Source organism: Rhododendron vialii, chromosome 2a (genome assembly GCF_030253575.1).
Source record: "Rhododendron vialii isolate Sample 1 chromosome 2a, ASM3025357v1".
NCBI classification, from domain to species: domain Eukaryota; kingdom Viridiplantae; phylum Streptophyta; class Magnoliopsida; order Ericales; family Ericaceae; genus Rhododendron; species Rhododendron vialii.
The window spans coordinates 46,730,091-46,750,145 of NC_080558.1; the positions used below are offsets into that span (position 1 = coordinate 46,730,091).

General features: G+C 38.7%; 3 protein-coding genes and 1 non-coding gene across 7 annotated transcripts; 2 read left to right on the forward strand and 2 right to left on the reverse strand.

The window, feature by feature from the left end:
• Positions 1 to 2,580: 2,580 nt before the first annotated feature.
• LOC131317971 (protein NLP7-like) lies at positions 2,581 to 7,205 on the forward strand. Of its 2 annotated transcripts, XM_058347714.1 has the most exons (5): positions 2,581 to 2,879; positions 2,971 to 3,482; positions 5,402 to 5,449; positions 5,563 to 6,487; positions 6,637 to 7,205. In XM_058347714.1, the coding sequence occupies exons 1-5, from the start codon at positions 2,687 to 2,689 to the stop codon at positions 7,095 to 7,097; spliced, it is 2,139 nt and encodes a 712-aa protein (XP_058203697.1). In that variant the 5' UTR covers positions 2,581 to 2,686; the 3' UTR covers positions 7,098 to 7,205. The 2 variants fall into 2 exon arrangements, with proteins under 2 accessions (XP_058203697.1, XP_058203699.1); XM_058347716.1 differs by lacking the exon at positions 5,402 to 5,449.
• Positions 7,206 to 9,534: 2,329 nt separating this feature from the next.
• On the reverse strand, positions 9,535 to 11,411 carry LOC131317990 (protein yippee-like At4g27745). Of its 3 annotated transcripts, XM_058347746.1 has the most exons (4): positions 11,133 to 11,164; positions 10,814 to 10,865; positions 10,588 to 10,713; positions 9,535 to 9,984 (listed from the first exon to the last, which is right to left on the reverse strand). In XM_058347746.1, exons 3-4 carry the CDS (start codon positions 10,678 to 10,680, stop codon positions 9,757 to 9,759), a joined length of 321 nt encoding a protein of 106 aa, XP_058203729.1. In that variant the 5' UTR covers positions 10,681 to 10,713; positions 10,814 to 10,865; positions 11,133 to 11,164; the 3' UTR covers positions 9,535 to 9,756. The 3 variants fall into 3 exon arrangements, with proteins under 3 accessions (XP_058203729.1, XP_058203727.1, XP_058203728.1); XM_058347744.1 differs by lacking the exon at positions 10,814 to 10,865 and having other exon boundaries at positions 10,588 to 10,764; positions 11,133 to 11,411; XM_058347745.1 differs by lacking the exon at positions 11,133 to 11,164 and having other exon boundaries at positions 10,814 to 11,097.
• A 1,334-nt stretch (positions 11,412 to 12,745) lies between these two features.
• On the forward strand, positions 12,746 to 19,974 carry LOC131317969 (N6-adenosine-methyltransferase MT-A70-like). The gene is made up of 7 exons (XM_058347712.1): positions 12,746 to 14,057; positions 14,983 to 15,081; positions 16,029 to 16,112; positions 16,259 to 16,611; positions 18,600 to 18,816; positions 18,927 to 19,006; positions 19,329 to 19,974. The coding sequence occupies exons 1-7, from the start codon at positions 12,921 to 12,923 to the stop codon at positions 19,609 to 19,611; spliced, it is 2,253 nt and encodes a 750-aa protein (XP_058203695.1). The 5' UTR covers positions 12,746 to 12,920; the 3' UTR covers positions 19,612 to 19,974.
• LOC131318264 (small nucleolar RNA snoR100) lies at positions 14,345 to 14,452 on the reverse strand. Its single transcript, XR_009197593.1, has one exon. It is a non-coding gene; the product is annotated as a small nucleolar RNA snoR100 (small nucleolar RNA).
• Positions 19,975 to 20,055: the final 81 nt, after the last annotated feature.

Consider the following 20,055-nt stretch of genomic DNA (forward strand, 5'->3'; position numbering starts at 1 on the left):
GCGCAGTGGCAGCCACCGCTGCTGAGCTACTTTGGTTACAGTCTTTACTTGGTGAGCTTGGGGTCTCTCTCACCAAAGCTCCGGTGATCTATTGTGATAATGTTGGGGCCACCTATGTTTGTGCAAATGCTGTCTTCCACTCTCGCATGAAACATATTGCTATCGACTTCCATTTCATGCGTGACTTGGTTTCTAAAGGACTACTTCAAGTGTCGCATGTGGCCACCACGGACCAACTAGTTGATGCCCTCACCAAACCATTATCTCGACACCGGCTTTCTCTTCTGCGGTCCAAGATTGGTGTCTCCAATGGGAGCACCATCTTGCGGGGGCGTGTAAATGATAAGGATAAGAACCCTCCTTGATAACAAACCCTTTCACGTAGTTGTAGACATAGACAAGGATAGTTTTTCAAATGTATTTTTACCACTTGTAATTTGCATCTCCTGTAGCCTATTTAATTGACTGTATAGATGAACACAGAGGAAGAAAATATTTTTGTTTAATCCAAGTCTTATAGCTTTCTTAGCTGGTAGGACCTATTTTATCATTATAATGGAAAAGAAAGATCAAAATTCTTCGTCAATGTATCCTATCGGAGGATTTATTTTGCATCAGCAATTTGCAAAGAGAACTGATAATGCCAAAACCCCTTTTGTTCCTGCCAAAACCATTATTGTTCCTGCCAAGACTCAATATTTAGCTTTCATTGCATGACTTAATTGCTTTCAACTACATCCCTTGCTTTACGAAAATGCCCCTTAAAATCCCTTAGAGTATTTTAAAGTTCTCTTGCGATTCCATAATCAGAGCTTCAAATTTTTTTTTCAAGGATACCAGAAACAGATTACCAAACTCCAAAATGAAGAACCCATCAAAAAGCTTCCTTGATTGAAAATTCTCACCAGAAAGGAACTAATCCCCTTTTCATGACAATCATTCCCATCTTTTTCTCCTTAATTCCTCTTCTGTTTGTGAACTCGGAATCAATTAGCCAAGCTGATATTCCTTCTGGGTTTGTGTTTGGAACCGCTTTTTCTGTTTGTGAACTCTGGACAATCCCTTTGCTGTCTTCCACTTCTCTGATTCTTATAAATAATTCAGTATATACGTATATACTATAGTTTGAAGGGGCCGTAGATGAAGGAAACAAGGGGCCAAATCATATGGGATATACCTTTACAAAGCAATCTGGTAAGCTATTAGATTAATAATCCAAACAAGCCCTTAATTGCTTTATTAAGGATTGAGAGAATACAGAGCAAAAGCAAATTGCGTGTTCAAATGAGTTGATTTGGTTTTAGTGTTTTTAAATTGTTTTATGTGTTTTTAAACAACATGGAGGATTTTGGACTTCAGCAGTATGGACACTGCTGTTGTTCAATACCATGAATTTGACGTGAATTTTAAAGATGTGTTTAGTCCTCTGAATTTGTATTATTAAAATGTCTGCAAGAAAGTTAAAATACTCCCAAGGGATTTCAAGGGAAATTTTTGTAAAACAATTGGTGTAATGAAGGGCAATTAAGTCATGCAATGATAGACAAACATTGAGTTTTGGCAGGATTAAAAAAGGTTTTGACAGGAACAAAAAGAGTTTTGGCATTATCAATTCCCTTTGCAAATAAGCAAGCCTTTTTACAAAGAGAAAACAAACAACACAAATCAAGGAAAACTAGAGCCGTGTGGTTGACTGAGGAGATGAAGATCAGCCATCATCCCTTAAAAGAACCTAAAAAAGCCAGTGAGGGTGGGTAAAATTCCCAAGTGCAGCTAATCCATATAAAATCTGGCCAAGGCTGATGTGCAGGTTTTAGATTTTTTTTAAAAGTCATTTGGGAAGACAAACGGCTATAATTTTTTAAGCACTAAATTAATTTATGACGATGGGCACATTTGCTCATCGTTCCTCGTTGCATGCTATCAAAATCACTTTTATGATATGACTGCTGTCACGTACTACTCTTTTAAGAATTTATTGATTTTCAAATTTTTTTACATGATGAATGCACTTTCTTTTGTTTAGTAAGTGAAGGTATTTGAAAATCCAACTTTTGATTCATGTAATCCTTGTGTAATTTTTCACCTATGGAAAGTAGGGCCGATAAACGAACAGGATGAGTTGAACGCTTAATTGTTTAAATTTGGCTTGAAAATTTAATGAGCTTTAGAAATACACTCCATTTAAGATTGACTTGGTCATGAGGCCAATCGATCTCAAACGAATTTTAATCAAGCAAATTACAAGTCGATCTCGAATAGCTCATATTCTTCAACAGTGCTATACGCACAGATTTTTGAAAACAGGCATCGCGTACAGATGGTTTTTGGACCCGTTTTGGGTCCCACAAAGATAATCGGAACTGCTCATGTTGTTCAAAACATCCCGTTTGAGGTCACTATTAAAAATCATCTCATTTGAATATCGGTAAGTCATATTTTGCACCAACATTATTAACTTTAAAAACTATTTACTTATGATTATAATACTGTGAATACTCTAACCAACTAGCACCTCACAAACTGTAATATAGGTAAAAAAAAAAAAAGACAATTAAATGAACCGATTAAAATTCCTGGGTGAGGAAAGTTGGATTCCTATCCTATAATAGAGGGAAGTGTGAGGGGGCAATTGGGTTCATGTTTTGGTGGGTTCGCCGATCGATTTCTTTGCGAAGAATTGAAGATGATGGCCATAGACGGAAGTGTTGATGATGCCGGTACATTCCTTGGAGTTGAGGAGTTCCCTCCCAATTTCAAGGAATACATACATAAGGAACGACTCAACTGCTCGCGATTTGAAGGAGATAAATATATTTTTGGGCGTCCGGGTCGTGGATGGGTTTTCTGGAGCCAACAAGACCACCAGACCCAACCCGGCAAGTCCTCTCTCTCTCTCTCTCTCTCTCTTGCTTTCTTCTTTCTTCCTTTTTTTTTTTTTCTGGGCTCAACCTCAACTTTCATTTACAGATAATTTTGCGGACTTAATCAGACACGCTCTCCAAAAATTGATATTCAAGAAGGAACTTAGTCGGCACCTAGTTCAATTTTGGGCACCCACAAAAACGTCCGAGGGGCGGACTTTGCTTACTACTCAATTCCAACCTTTTGCCATTGGCACAGCAGAACACAATCCGGATGACACCCGTAAGCTTTGTGAGTACAGGATGGGGATGTGTAGGGAGTATAACTCCTTCTACGCAGATGCAGAGAGTGGAGAAGAACAACTTGGGCTTCCTGGCCGTGTCTTCCTCCATCAATTCCCCGAATCCATTCCGTTTGTGATGCATTACTCTCTGAAAGAGTATCCACAACGCAACCTTGCTGTACGTTGTTGCAACATAAATGGATCTTGTGCTGTGCCAGTGTTCGACCATTCCAGCCACACCTGTGTCGGTGTACTTGAGATTGTGTCTCTGCACTTCCCGGATCGAGTTTCGTATGACAAATCTTTCCTTGGCCAAATGTATGACATTTTTCAGGTTTGTCAATAATCCAGGCATCTTTGAATTTCTTGTTAACATTAGTTATTCTTTTTTGCCCTTTTTGTTTTACTACTTTAATGGTTGTTAGGCACGAGATGATGCATTACTTTTCCACAAAACTGGACCCAGTTATAAATTTCAGCTTTAGCTTGAAAGATTATAAGTTGATTTTTCTCAACTATGCTTCTTTTCTACTCCCTCGTCCCCATAATGTTAGTCTCGTTGGGAATTCAACTTTTTAAGGTAAAATGCACATCCTTCTAAAGTATGTCTCCTTGAAAGGTTCAATTGGATGTCCCGCATTTCGCCATTGATATTCACTTTTAAACTACTCCTAATAATTTATGCAAGTTAGATATGAAATAATGAAAGGCTTTTTTTTTTTTGTCATTTCCCTATAGATAGTCGGGTATATCCCTGACTCATTTAGATGATTTGAACAGTTCATTGTGTAGAGCCTGTGAAGAAGTATTATCTGCCCAGTTTGCTTGAATATCGATCACAAACTGATCAAAGCATATTTATCTTCAAATAAATGGGCTCAAATCCAGTGTATGTGTATTTGTTTGAATATTAAATGTGTTTTAGATTCTTGTGATCGTATCAACAAAAGGAAAAAGATTATAAATCATGTCGATCAATATCTGATGCACATAATTTTTTTCCTGGCTAATCTTCTCAACGATCAAATTGAGCTCGGGATGGACCCAGAAAGGTCAAAACTGGATGTCCTTTTTTTTTTTTTTTTTTAAACTACTCGAGAGGAGCTATCTGAATAAGGGTACCCGCTACTGAAAAAAGTATTGTTCATTATTTGTCATGGATATGTCTGAAATAGATATTGATATCTAACTTCCTTTAATAAGCTTTGCTTAAGTAAATTATAGTTTGTACAAAACTGTTAATTTTTATACTTTGGTCACATCCTTTAACTTTTTTGAATTTTCGTCTCTTTAAGTCGACATGAGACGAGAAACACTGGTATCCCTCAATTTCTTATGGCAATAACTCCTCGTATTCAACTGGTGCTTCGGACAATATGAGTATACTTTAGCACATGGTTGTCTTATGGAATCACGAAAGGCTTAAAACAGAACATTTTGAAGTCAATGATTTGGCTCTTACCATAAAAAATGAAAAAGAAAAGAAGTCAAATGATTTGGCAACAACCCACTGTTTCTCCTTCAAATATAGTCATTTCACCTCTATGAGCATGAGCCAATGTTTTTCCTTTAAGAAGGAAGTAGTTTTCCAATTAGACAACTGCAATGCAAAATTGGATAAGCAATCAAATACGAATATTAAGCATTTTGATGAGATACAACGGTCCAGAGCCTCATTCAGTTGTCTTGATAAGTTGATATAAATCTCTCCAGATAACGGACAACATTAGAGCTTGAGGAGTTTTGTGGGTTTTGTTCCCTCGGACACAGGAAAGCTGCCGTTTAAAAAGAACATCGCCCCTCCTTAATTATGCTGTTAAAGTATCCTGAGTGGAATTAGGACTTAACGAATCAGTCAGGGACTCCTATGCCATGTTCTCTTTCACTCGACATCCATTCGTGTGAACACCATCGCAGTTGAATTCTCTGAAATCAAATCTGAGCTAGTGTTTTGCTAAACAACACGTATGTAACCTAAGGGTCTCCTTTGAATTTCAGTTAGGGTATACTAGACTTTTATTCACTGGAAGCTTGTGTTCCTTTGAAGAAAATATTAATATGTTGAATGCTGACTCACAAAATTTCCAAGATCATTTCCTCATAGGCTGGGACTTCTGCGAAGCCAATGTTGCACAAACCCTTGTCACCCATATGGACGTATATTTTTTTTAACTTTGCTTTTCTTTGACCCTACTTGTGTATATCCAGTGTGTTTTCAAGATTCGTGAGTTGCATGTTTCCATTTCCCTGCAGGAGTTTGGTCTGCTATGTTTTGATGGATATAAACACTACGAAATGCAAGTGAGTGAAAAACCTTGATGCAATATTCAATCTTTTGATTTTAAAACAGTTCATAGTTACTGTAAGTGATAACTTCACTCAAGAATCCTGATGTGACAATACTTTCAAAATAGATCGGGGATGAAAATAAAGCACGCACAACTGCCTTCCAGGAACTCAAGACGGTGTTGGAAAGGGTGTGCAAAATTCATGAGCTACCCTTGGCTATGACATGGGTCCCTTGCAGTGCTTGCAAACATTTACTGCGAGGGCAACTCCTGTCTGAGGGTTTGGAATTTTGTGGGCACTCAAACTTCTGGCATAATATGTTTGTACTAGTCAGTAAATCCTGTCACTTAAGAAAGGGAGGGGTTGCTGGGATGGTACTTTTACCTCCTAACATGTTATATTGCTCGGATATAACCCAACTCAGCTTAGCTGAGTACCCCTTGCTACCCTATGCACAACTGTGCAATTTCCATGGTTGGTTCACAATATGCTTGCAGAGCAGTTACACTGCAAATGACATTTATGTACTAGAGTTCTTTTTGCCCACGAGCGAAAGATACCATGACAACTCATGGACCTCATTGAGCTTGATATTGGGGACGATGGAGGAAAATTTCAGAACTTTTAAGCTTGCTTCTGGCCAAGAACTGGGGGATTTATTATCAGTTGAAGTTATGGATTTTCAGAATGGACTAAAACTTCATTCTGTTAAAAAGATCCAAGCTAAGGGTAGAGGAGTGATGTTGCAGCCAGGTCATCTGGATCAGCCACCAATGGATGCCATAAGCAATGAAACGAATGTCGTTAGTGAGGCACAAAAGTACAATTTGCCTAGTCTTGAACCCTTGCAGAGTGGAAAAGTTACCACGCAACTAGATTCATCTGATCAGCTGTCAATGGATCATTCAAAAAATGCACATAATGTCATCACTACAAAACGAAACGTCATCATGGTTACTAGTTCAGATTCAGAACGAATTGAAGTTTCTTTGGATGATATTCTTAAATATTCCAAAAAGAGCCGTAACGATGCCGCAAAGAAACTCCAAGGTAAAAGTACACTCTCAAAATTTGAAATACTGAGTTTGCTTGTTGTCGTCATTGTATTTTTTAACTAGACGGTCTCTTTTCACTTAGAAAGTGTTGGGCTTTTGGAAGTATAGAAGGTTTTTCTCTAATCTAAATTGTTCGTTTTGCAGTTAGCATATCGACATTGAAGCGTGTATGTAGGGGTTATGGTATTGATAGGTGGCCACCTCGCAATCGTGACATAAAAAAGTTCCGTTCCTTTCGGCCCTCGCCTGCTGAGAACAAGGGACAAACCCGACAATGTCAAAATTCTGATTTGCCTTCAAATCAAGCCTCAGATAGTGTTCCTCACACAAAGTCAGCATTCCAAGATGCGGATATAGTGACAATTATGGCAAAATATGAAAATAATACAATCAAGTTTCTGCTTTCTTTGCCGTCTAGATTAGTAGATCTTCAGCAAGAAGTGGCTAAAAGACTGGACCTAGAAGCTGGAACTTACTACGTCAAGTATAAAGACGAGAAAAATGATTCGATTTTAATAGCCTGCGACAAGGACTTACAGGGTTGTATACATACTTTTAAATCATTGGGCAACAATTCGGCAGTGGTGCTGCTTGAGCTCAAATAGCCTAGTATCCATCGACGTTCTTGTAGTTTTTGACATCATTTGTTTTAACTCTTGTGATTTTCGAGTGCTTTTTTTAATGGTATTACTGCTGCCCCAGTGAAAAGATCAGCCCTTGGTGCTCTGTTTTGTTTATTCAAGTCTATAGTAGGATATGCGGGGAATTTTGACTTCCTTACAACGCTTTCATTCCTGTGTTGTTGGGCTGCATCTTCTCTTGGATTATATTTATTTTTTGGAAAAAGGTTTGCATCCTATCTCACTTGATCAGAATTCATAAAGAAAATGGTGTTGATAACCAGTATGCACTGAGGAACTTTTAATTTTTTAGGCCGCCACACCCTTTCCTGCTTGTTTTGTTTCGTCCCCCTTTTTGTTATGCAAATAACCAGTATGCACTGAGGAACTTTTCATATTTTAGGCCGCCACACCCATTCCTGCTTGTGTTGTAAATCACGTCGTCCTAACTTAATTAAAATAGATGAGCATAAATCCGTCACAAGGGGTTAGGTCTCATTTGAAAGAAGAGAAACAATGGTACGGAGAGAATCAAGGAAAACGCAATAAGGTCTTTTTTTCTTCTTTTAGCTGAGTATGTTTTTCATTGTTGGTTGTAATCAAAGAAGCACGGACATGTTTCCGGGCCCTTTGTATCGGTATCGCAGACGTGTCGAGCACGGTAGACACGTTCCTGGCATTTGAAAAATATGTGTCTAAGTATTTAATTTTTTAAATTAGACACGTTTCTTTTTTAGTCAGACCGTTGTTCTTTTTTCCAATCAGACACATTTTGGACACGTACCAGACATGTCTCAGACACACGTGGGACACGTCCAAAGTGGAGTAAGATAAACTTCACGGAATGGCAGTTGCAAAACCTAAAGATGGAGACATACCGTTCTATATGGGATGCAAAGAAACTGAATAAATGAGCTTCCATGATAGAATCAACAGATTAACTTGTTACTTCTGTCGTTAAAACTTTGTGAAAATCAGTGTTGACATGGAACCTTTGGGTCTCACATTCAACCATATTCTAAACCGCAACTAACTTGTTTCCGCGACAAACAAGCTTAAGATAAAATACAGAAATCAGGAGTCAGAATTAAGACATCGGAGACTGCAATAACTCATATTGAAGTTTCAAATAGACTGTATGTCGGGTGCCAAAAATAATAATGGCTTAAATAAGCAGAGATGATTTCAGGAGAAGTAGTGCATTGAGCAACCTTATGCATCCCCAAAGCTTCCAAGTTCCAAGTCTAGGTAGCAATACAACCACGCCTTGCAAGGATTATCAAAGGATCCTCAAAAAGTTTTAGTTTTGACACTTCTTGGCACTCCCAAAGGCTTTTGACCGAGTTCATCAGGATACACTTACATCCTAATACAGCACAAAGTTAGTACTCCATTCAATTTGGCTACCTCAGGTTTGAGAGAGTTTTCTACAACTTGTGAGTGTTTGTTGGTTCGTTCCTTTCTCATCCTCCGAAGTACTAAAACTCTTCTATTGCATTGTTCTCTTCGCCCTTTGCTTAGTCTTCTTACATTCCACATACAACTCCAATAGCTCAAACTCGCACACGTAAAACTCTATCTTTCTCTGCGACAAAGACTGTTTCTCAATGTCGGAAGTAGGCAGTGGACCAGTGACCGTCAAAACCAAACCAGAAACTAATCCTGACAATCCCACGTTTCGCAAACAGAGCTCTACCAAGGGAGTACGTCAAGGAATCCAGAAGATCAAGACTATCATCGCCAACAAAATTTCTCGAGCGTATCGGCAATAAGATTACTGCATCTTTGAATTTCATGTCCCGCAGGAGGAAAAAATCCCGTTCTTCTCATGATACTTCATCAGCAAAACCTAAACGAGCAAAAGCTTTGAGGGATACTAACTGGGATGAAGTCATAGCGGAGTGCATAAAGTTCATAATTGAGTGCATCATAGAAGGCATCATAGAGTTCATAGCTAAGTGCATCATAGAGTAGAGCTCGATGAGGAGATCTGATTCTGCTCCTACAAGTTCTTGTTAATGTACTTCTTCTCATGCAACCTACTGGAGAATGGCAATAACATACTTCTATAATTTCACAATCGGATCCAAGAATTCCACATTTTGACTCTATTCAGAATCAAAAATATCAAACCTGCACTTAAATTCTCAAGACAAAGCCTGATCATAGAACTGACCATCAGATTGATAGCAGTAGTCAGGCAACTCTATTAAAAGGTAACTGCAGGTCTACGATTCTATTCCACTAGAAAGGACAAGATCAATACTCATCGAAGATATGCAATAGCAATATCAATTAGACAAAGTAATTGATCAGATAACAGTAACACAATTATCAACATTGAAAATTTGTCATTCAAGGCAGGGATACATGAACTTCCAAGGATTTGTATGCAATCTGCAGCAGAAAAGAGTCAAAAGCATAAATTAGAAACATATTCACAAGTTTATTCACAATGTCAACAATCTCCAACACGATATCCAATTATCCACAGAGGAACATAGCGGGAAGGGAACGAACAGCAAGGAATAATGACTACACAATTTTGAATGGACGAGGCACTTTCTGAACAACATACACTTGAGGGACACTGATAGAATTTGATACCAACGACGGGACAGAGTAAGAGGGACTTTATGGTGGACTACCAGTTTTCCTTTGCAATTTTCAATTTCTCAAGTATAAACTTCCCTTCCTTGTACTTCTGCGTCTCCTCATAAGCCCGTTCGTACTTCCAACCCAGCACCTCACGACAGTCCCCACAATGGACATCAGCAACCGTGTGCAGACCAGTCATGAGCTGCCTGTCCTCTTTGGGCCCTACAGCGATATTCATTGCATGGGAGAAAAGGAATGCCCGACCATTTCTTCCCTGAGCTCAAAACACAAAATTTAGAGATATGGTAACCCGAGAGCAAGCTTCTAGCAAAGGCATGAGAAGACCAATTGAATGTAAATAGACACATATTCGTTACATACGGATGAAACTGCTATGTTCTACTAAAATTCAGTTCCCAAGTAGATTTCTTTTCAAGAGGTAAAGAGCGCTAACAACTTGGTTCAAGCCGGGAATTCGACTCCCCCTAACGCCCTAACATACACTGATATTTTGTGCCTTCCTAAAAACAAAGTAGATTTCTTTTTGTACCTATTTAAGTTCCCAGGTAGATTACCTCGAAGAAAAAAACAAATGCGTTTTCGTTCCTATTTTTTGTTTTATGCCCTCTAATTCCAAACCAAAAAGATATTACCGTTTCGACAATTGAGTCAGATCTTGATTTCTCAACCCCTCATAAACGAGAAGTCAAGGACTCAAGGTTCAATCTATCTACTTCTCCAATCATTTCAAACAAGAAGCAAATCTCACTTCTTTCGTCGATTATGCACAAGAACTCTTCATGGTCTACTGATCAAAAATAACATACAGATTCAAGGTCACAAGCAAAATTCAAGAGAAATAGAGCCTAATACACACCTGGAATGCTTTAGAAACAACATCATCATGAAGCGCAACATGGTTTCTGCAATTACAGCAACAGTACAGTCTCGGGCCAATCAACTCCGCCATCTACGATCACTATCAACACCAATTCGCTAACTTCTGTTAACAACAATCATATTGCAAAATTTGCGCGTAAACTGACCCGAACACCTGAGTTACCAAAAAAAAAAAAATGAATGAGAAGCCTAATCGATGTTACCAAGATATACAATTTGATGTATCTTGTGAACTGTTCTTTAACCTGGTGTCCACTGCCAATAGAATACGTAATAGAACAATCAAAATATATATCTTCTAGATTAAGGTAGCAATAGGATGAAAAGCAAATTCTAATTGATAATATACGTGATGGTGATTTGAGAGAAGCTATTAACAAATTGAAGTAAATGAAGAAAGCGACTGATTAGGACACGTCAGTACAGAGAGTAAACAACAAAACCCAGCCAAGAAAATCAGAAATTTGTACAATTCTTGTAATTTCTTTGATTGTCAATTTTTGATCATCTGTTAGCACGAACCTGGTCATTGTGTCATGGGTTCTGCAAGTGAAGAGAGGGGGGGGGGGGGGGGAGGTTGGGTTTTACTGTGGAATGTTGTGTAGGAGTTTGGTGGGTTTCTTGTCCTGATTAGAAGAAGAAGACGACGACGACGGTGCGATCGGTAGCGCCTTTTCAGCTGTGATCCATTTGATGCCACCGCAGGCAGCAAAGCCTTGGTTACGGAAAAGCCATGTCAAATGGGTTCATTGTTGCGGATCAAAAAAAAAAAAAGGGTTCATTGTTTAATGTCTGCATAATATTGTATGCTTGTCCCAAATAATTGAATTCTTATACTACAAGTTAGTAAATTTAATAATCGCACAACTCTCACATGGGATGGCAGGGATGACAATCACATCCAAATCGAACTGTACACAAATTGATTCGCATCGATTGGAGTGGTTTCTATTTGATGGTGTACTATGGATTAGATGATTTCTTATTTTGAAACAATCGGCGGGCTCTAGTTTGGTTTTATACAATATTCATACCGAAATTTGAACCAAATTCGTACTGTGCCGTCACATATGCACATACACAAACATGACTTATGCCCTCATAAGTATTTACCAAAATAGCCTCATATATATATAAAAGCCAAATTTGGAGAAAAATGAATCAAAAATGATTTTTCGTCCGATTTGGTTACACTCTAGGTGAAACATAAAATTCATCGGACTTTCAGTTCCGGTTTATTTTTTCTTGTAATTTTAGGTTAGACTCAGATTTGGCAAAAAAGTGAACCGGCCCTTGGTCCAAAGTTGTATTGAATTGAGTGTTACACAAATTTTTATTCAAATTTTCGAAGGTCATTTTCTCCTCTTAAGTCTCCCAATTATAACTATGTTTTAATGAAGTTTTTATTCAAATTTATACTTGAATTTGAATCTACACATTTAAATGTTCATACCAAATAAAGTTTTTACTCAAATTTTAATAAAAAATTGAGGTAAGGGACGAAGATGCACTTAAAATATCTCATGAAAATTGAAATTTTACTTAAATTTATGCAAAATTAAATGAACATTTAGACAAGGACTGTCGCTCAGGAATGCTCTTTTACACCTCAAACTGGTCCTATGAAACAAAATTGGAAATACTTTTTACACTACTTTTTTTTTTTTGGTATATTTATACTTTTATATTTTTTAGCCAAAAAAAAAAAACAAAAAATTGGAGGGAAGATAACTAGATATATACTGTAAATCACTCCCAATAATTTTTTTCGTGAAAATACACTAAAACCCCCTCAACTATCACTTTTTTTACAAAAAACCTCTAACATTTAAAATTATCTATAAGACTCATTCAACTATAACCATTAACCAATTATAACCCATACGTTAAAAAGACTGTTAAGCTGAAGAAATAAGCTTGGATAATTTTTTACAGATGAGGAGTTAGCGTGGGTGATTTTTCATGGGTAGAATGGTCATTTTCTCTTATTCCCCTAATAGAGTTAGCTATTTTTTTTTTTTTTTCATTTTATAGAGGGTTTGTATGAGTAATTTTAAAGAGTAGGAAAGTCTTAATGGAAAAAATATATATAATTAAGGAGTCTCAACTTTCACCTAAAATTTTACAGGCGAACACAAATCGAACTTAGATAGGAGTACTATTATTGGTTTGCTTATAAAACCTCCTTAAAATCCTCGAAACTTTTTGATTTCCATATCCAGTTACAATTGAACTTGGAACATCGTCAGCTTCAGAAGTTCTCTGTAGAAGATTAGCTTATTAGAGAGAGAGAGAGAGAGAGAGAGAGAGATGGAGATTCAATCGGACGGGAACCCCGACATGGCTGCAATCAAGGACATGCGTCAACAGCTCGAATCCCGCATAGACACCGCCCACAACGCCCAACTCGACCTCATCGCCTCCCTCCAAACCCTAGTCCCCGACCTCGTCTCCTCCCTCGACGTCTCCCTCAAGGTCGTCTCTTCTTTCAACAACCGCCCCTTCACTCCCCTCCCCAACCCCAACCCCAACCCTAACCCTATTTTCAAGCTCAAACGCCCCCTTCCTCCCCCCGAAACCACCACCCCCGAAATCCCCAAACTACCGTCTAAGAACCACAAGCCCAAACCCTCTCCCGAAATCTCTACCGAAAAGTTCACTATTGACGAGAGTGGGAGCCCGTTGTCGGTGGTGAGGTCGATGGTGGCGGTGTGTTTGTTGGAGAGGGTGCCTTTTACCGGTATCGATTCGTCGACGGTGTTGAGGAAGCTGGAGAACGATACTATGGCGACGGCCGGGGAGAAGGCGGCGTTGAGGGAGGTGGGAGGGGAGTCGGGGGCGATTCTAGCGGTGGAGATGGCGCTGAGGTCGATGGCAGAGGATAGTGGGGGAGTCGAGCTTGAGGAGTTTGTGGTTAGTGGGAAGTCTAGGGTTATGGTTGTGGGCATTGATAGGAGTAAGTTAGTTAAGGAGTTGCCTGAGAGTAAGCAGCAACAGCAGAGTGAAACGAGTTCTTGGAATGATGGAATGAATCAGATTCAACAAGGAAGTGGTGGTGGTGGTAGTGAGGTTAATGGTGGTGGTTTTAGAATGGGAGGGCTGATGCCCCGGCCAATGCCGGATATGTGGATGGGACCGCAAGACCCATTTATGTTTCCGGGGTCTAGGGGTGGTGGGCCAAGAGGTATGGGGCCGGGAATGATGGTGATGCCGAGAGGAATGGGTGTTAATCCACTTCAGAGGCCGCTATTGGGACCAAATGCTCAAATGAGTGGCGGCTCAAATGCGATTGCGTTGAAGACTAGGACGGAAGAGGATGATTTGAAGGATCTTGAGGCTTTGTTGAACAAGAAGTCTTATAAGGAGTTGCAGAAATCAAAAACCGGGGAGGAGCTTTTGGACCTCATTCGCAGGCCAACTGCAAGGGAAAATGCTGTAGCTGCAAAGGTATATGATCTGATTAAGCTTCATATCATGCAGATTTGCGGGGTTGCAATGTCATTGAGTCAGATTCATATTACTCGAATAGCTGCCCTTTTTCCAATATGCATGCTTAGTAATACAACAACAACAACAATAACAAAACCTATTTAGTCCCCAACCATTGGGGGCATGGGCAGGGGAGGATTGGAGATAGACATAACCTTTGGCAATATATGCACAAAGTGGCTGCTCTCAGATACCATTGTAACAATGGCCCCCCCATACCTCCAAGAACCGAGGATCTAAAGGGATGTTTTGCTGCAGAACCATGTCCTCAAATCAAAGTCGAAAGGCATCAGAGAGGACAGGCCTAGAGGCCCAAATCAATTTATGTGCATATTACCATGCTTCTGTACGTAATAGTTATCATAAATTATGCTGAAGGCCCACTGCTGATGCTTCTGAACCCATTTAGAGTTTCTTAAACAGTACTCCATATAAAATAGGAAATTTAAGGCAATGACGCATGACGAACTGTATTGCTCCCTTGACTTAGTCTCTGAGTTACTGAATTACTAGGGAGTTTGGAATTGAACAACATAAGACAACACGTGCCCTTTATTGTTCGTCTACCTGGAGATTCATTTAGAATTGTGAATTAACCAGAGAACAAGTTGAGCCCTGTCTGTCTCCTTTTAGGTGGGATATGATGCTGCCTGAATCCTGTTTTTCCAGTCTTCTAGTTCAAAACTTCCTGCTCCCGTTGATGCACAATAGGCTCTTAGCCAAGGAAGGGGAAATTGTTTTTTTTCCATCTATCTCATGTGTAGCATCTCATGGGATTTATGGAGCTGTAGCATTTAATTTATCCGTAAATGTTGTCTCTCATGCATATATTGGTAGCCTGTATATCCATCCTAATGCATGTCGTGATTGGATCTTGTTTCAGTTCAAAACCAAAGGTGGTTCCCAACTAAAGGAGTACTGTACAGCCTTGACTAAAGAAGACTGCAGACGTCAATCTGGTTCCTTTATCGCATGTGAGAAGGTGGGTGGGGAGTATTATGTTGTAAGCATTTACTCGTTTTGTTTGATAAGTAACTGAGCTGATATATTAAACAAAAGTGCCAGAAGGGGCTCAACCCATCTATGACCCTTAGCGAATAGGGAGATACAACTCCCTCAAAAACAACACAAGTCCAATAAATCTAGATTTACAATCCTTCCAAAAAAATCCAAAAGAGTAAGGAAAAGGGACCATCTCCCCTAGGCCACAAGAACAGAGAGGCCGAAACGGGGACATGGAGCTTTCCTTCAAAATAAAGTTATTCTTTTGCCTCGCTATATCCCACATGATACATAATCTCGTCTTGAAAATCCTTGTGCCATCATGCAAAAGGTCTTTCTTATTACTGCCCCCACGTCTACTCCTTTATTTATGTACGCTGGCATGTATTAAATCACCAGTTCTCACTTGTGCAAAGTACCGTCGTATCATCCAGCAGGGTTAAAATGGTATTAGCCTGTTATGGCAGCAATCATCTTCTCAGGGTTACGGTAGCTGAAAAGTATATAGGGTTTTTCTTTTCTTTTTTCCTAAGGAATAGTATATAGTCTAGCTTTATGTAATATTGTTGATCTTGTAAAAAGATAAAATTTTGATGGGGAATACTTCCAATTTTAGGACCCAGACGAGATTGAATTTGTACCTTTTGTCGCTTTCTGTGTGGTTGAAGAATCTAGTTGACATATATTAGTATCAGCTTTAACTTCTACCTTCGCAGTTTCAATGGATTTTTGCTGAAAACTGGGAGAAAAATGTGGTGATGACTGCAAATTCAACTAGATTCTTCAAAAGAGCAGTCAATGTAGTTGTGTGGCATTTGCTCAGTGACCATTATTTTAAGCTGTTGTAAAGTTGAGAGTCACGAAAGTTCCTTGGTTGCCATTTCTATGATCAGCGCAACTTTGTCTTAATCTTTCCACGATTTTCAGGTCCATTTCCGACGCATAATTGCTCATCATACTGATGTCAATTTGGGGGACTGCTCTTTTTTGGATACTTGCCGTCATATGAAGGTAACCTTCCGTTAATGTTGTAAGGGTTTTACTTACAAAAGAATATTGGAACCCTTTCAGATGGAAAGTGGTCTTAAATTATATAGTTTATTTGGTAGTTGGTACAATAAAATAAGTTTGATGGTCAATCCTTGTTTCTGTTACAGACATGCAAGTATGTTCATTATGAGCTTGACAATACTCAAGATGTGACTCCTAACATGATGAGCGCGGCTGCACTTCCTCCCCCCAAACCTCTAAAGCAACGTGCTGAATATTGTTCAGAAGTGGAGCTTGGTACACCACAATGGATTAACTGTGATATCCGTAATTTCAGAATGGACATTCTTGGGCAATTTGGGGTTATCATGGCAGATCCACCGTGGGACATTCATATGGAATTACCTTACGGGACGATGGCTGATGATGAGATGCGTACTCTTAATGTTCCTGCACTGCAGACTGATGGTCTGATATTTCTTTGGGTCACTGGTCGTGCAATGGAGCTTGGACGAGAATGGTAAGTGTTTATCTTTGTTTAGGTTGCCATTGCTGTTCATATATCTACATGGGATAGACATTTTAGGATATCGCATGTCAACCCCTGGACATGTAGTGGGAGAAAAGAAAGAAAAAGAAGAAAATATATCTGTACATGCAACAACAATGAGGCGCACATGATAATGCAGTTATTGAATAAGACTTTAAGTATAGGCTAATTGTGATATTTCATTGTATACTAATGATGATCAATATACTGGGATGCCTAACATGGCAACTTTATCTTTTCTGCTGAAAATGCAGTCGTCATGAGGCAGGATATCGTACTAAGTATGTGGGTCTTTTTCTCATTTTTGATTTCACAAATACCGTGTTTGTAATGGTGCTGTGATTTTCATCACTATAACGGAGACATCCTTTAGGTGAAATTCTTGCCTATACCATGGAACCTATATTTTACTACTAGTTATCTAAGGAGAGAGAACAGAAATTCCCCATATCCATTGGCTTTTCCTCGTGGTTATGATTTCCCTCAAGCATAAATATTTTTGGTGTGAAATTTATGCAGATTGATGTTGGCGGACCCTGCACCCTTAAGCTTGTTGCAGCTGTTATATTTCTGGTTTTTTTTAATCGTGAAGGAGCTTTGTAATTTCAACCTCATGCACATTTGGCCATGAGTCTTCCATTCAATTGGCATTGTGGGGTTCTCCACTGAATTACTAAAATAGTGCTTCCTCCATCCCAAATTGCTAGTCTCTTTCACTATTATGGGCCTCCCAAAGAATTGCCTATATTTTCTAATTTACAATATATTTTTTAATTCGTAATATGGATCTTGTTTGATAGATCTCAATTAGTTTTATTAAAAAGAAGGTTTCAAAAATTTAAAAAAAAAAACATTTTAGATTGTGAAATACTGGCTATTTTTCAGCAGAGGCGGCTGCACATAGCAGCTTAGCTTCCATGGTCAACTGAACACCCGAACAAATATTTTTTTGCTTAGAATATGTGTAAAAATTATGGACTAGCCTTTCTTTGAACACCTAACGTAAATATCAATGAACACCAAATTCTAAAAGTCTTGAACACCTAACCTTAAAAGTATTGAACACCTAACCAAAAACTAATTGAACATTCAATTACAACCCAATTATAGCCCATCAATTCATGTAATTCATATTTAAACACCTAACACATTATATTAAATAAAGCTCATAATCATAATAAAAATATTGTAAAACGAAAGTGAAAAGAAGAATCTATCAGTGTAAGAATTATGCTCTGCGTTCTCTCTCCATCTTTATTGTTGATAGTCTAAATGTGTTAATTTCGCATTTATGACAATAACTACTTTTTTTGTCTAGTTAGTTTATAAAATTATGGACAACTTTAAAAAAATTCAACTACATTGATTATCCCGTTAACTTGAATGATATTCCTTCGAATTTAAGACTACGATAGAAAATCTCATCATGTCATCCTAAAGAACAACATAGTTTCGAGAAGTCAACCTCCACGTACTCGCTACAATTTCTTTCAAAAGGGTTTTAATAGATTAATACGCTAGTTAAACGTTGTCACAAAATATGAAAACTCATATATTACATTACAACTGTAAAATTTTACCCCCTCCATTTTCGAAACATTGTCTATTACGAAATACAACTTTCAAAAAATTAAGTTTTTGTTAAAAAAATAGTATATGTTTTTAAGTTCTCATTTTGCCTCATAGTTAATTTTTTTAGAATAGATGTTTTTTTCTTACTGTACTATTAGCTAGTAGAGTTAAGGTAAATTTTGAATACCCTATCATAAATTCCTGGAGCCGCCACTGTTTTCAAGTGACACCATTGCCCAAAAGGAGCGAGCAATTTGGGATGGAGGGAGTTCCGTAATTCGGAAAAGATGAATTAGTGATTGCTTGGTGCGGTGATGCCGTGATAGGTCTTTTTTTCTGGTACATATTTTTCTAGGCTGGCTAAAATGTACTTTTTGTACTTGTAGTTTAGAACTTTGGGGATACAAACGTGTTGAGGAACTTATTTGGGTGAAGACCAATCAACTTCAGCGAATAATCAGAACAGGGAGGACAGGCCATTGGCTTAATCACAGTAAGGAGCACTGCCTTGTTGGGATAAAGGGGAATCCAGAAGTAAACAGGAATATTGATACTGATGTCGTAGTTGCTGAGGTTCGAGAAACAAGCCGTAAACCTGATGAGGTTAGGGGACTCCATAACGTTTAACAGCTTGCCCATTTCCTTCAACCTTGTTTTGTTATGAAGATTGTTTCTGTTGTCTAGCTTGTTTTGTCATGCGTGCCTTTTTCCAGATGTACCCCATGTTGGAGAGGATAAGTCCAAGAACAAGAAAGCTGGAACTATTTGCTCGCATGCACAACACGCATGCAGGGTATGCTTTCTTAATTTGCCTTCCTTTTTTTGAGTGATCTTATGAACATATATGTAACAAGGGCTATAGACTGTGTCCGTCTAGATTTTCCACATCACACGTTCTTGAAAACCCCATCACTGCAGTAAGTTGATAGCATAATCTGTGTCATATACTCCTGTTTTTCCTCTTTCTGAAAACCCTTCTCCAGGGCAGGTTTCATCTTACTATGCAGTTGGATTTTATCTCTTCTTGTGTCTACATTTGCTATTATCTAAATTTTCTCTTTTTAACCGCAAGTATGAAAAAATTGATCTATGTTCGCTGATGTTCATTTAATCAGGTGGATCTCACTTGGTAATCAATTGGGTGGAGTACGATTAGTGGACGAGGGTCTGCGGGCTCGGTTTAAGGCTGCTTACCCTGATGTGGAGGTGCAGCCCTTTTCACCTCCAAGAGCTTCGGCCATGGAAGTAGACAGTAGCACTGCTGCTCAAATGAGGAGTCCGTCTGCAGGAGCTGAATCCAAGTCAACCTCTACTCAGGTTACAGAGGCCATGGCTCCTGTGGTACCTTACGTTTCTGAGCAAAAGCCGATGAACTCAGATATCGAGATGACCAACTAACTCTTTGATATTCTATCAAGCACCAAGTTACTTTCCCAGTCCCATTTTCGGCTCAGGTTTTGTGTACTATTTATGGTTTAGACAACCTCTATACAGTTACCTGATCTCTGTAGCATTGTACCAATTGTGGTCCCTTTTATCTTCTAATTTACACCCCCATTTGGTGAAATATTGGGTCGGGTCCTTTTTGGCTTTCCGGTTCTTACGAGAGGGGATTTTCCTCTCTTCTTCTTTCCACCAGGAGGATATGCAGGCTTTTCAATTATGTGGTACTGTAACTGTACTGGAATTATTGCTCCCTTATAGGGCGAGAGGCGCTTTGTAGTGCCATGAAGTTATAAATGCATTTGAATTTTGGGAGTAGTTGATAAGAGTGCATCCTGTTCTTGCTCTGTATTCTTATTATGGAGATCAATGTTTAGTTTGATGTATTTTTAGTTGCAG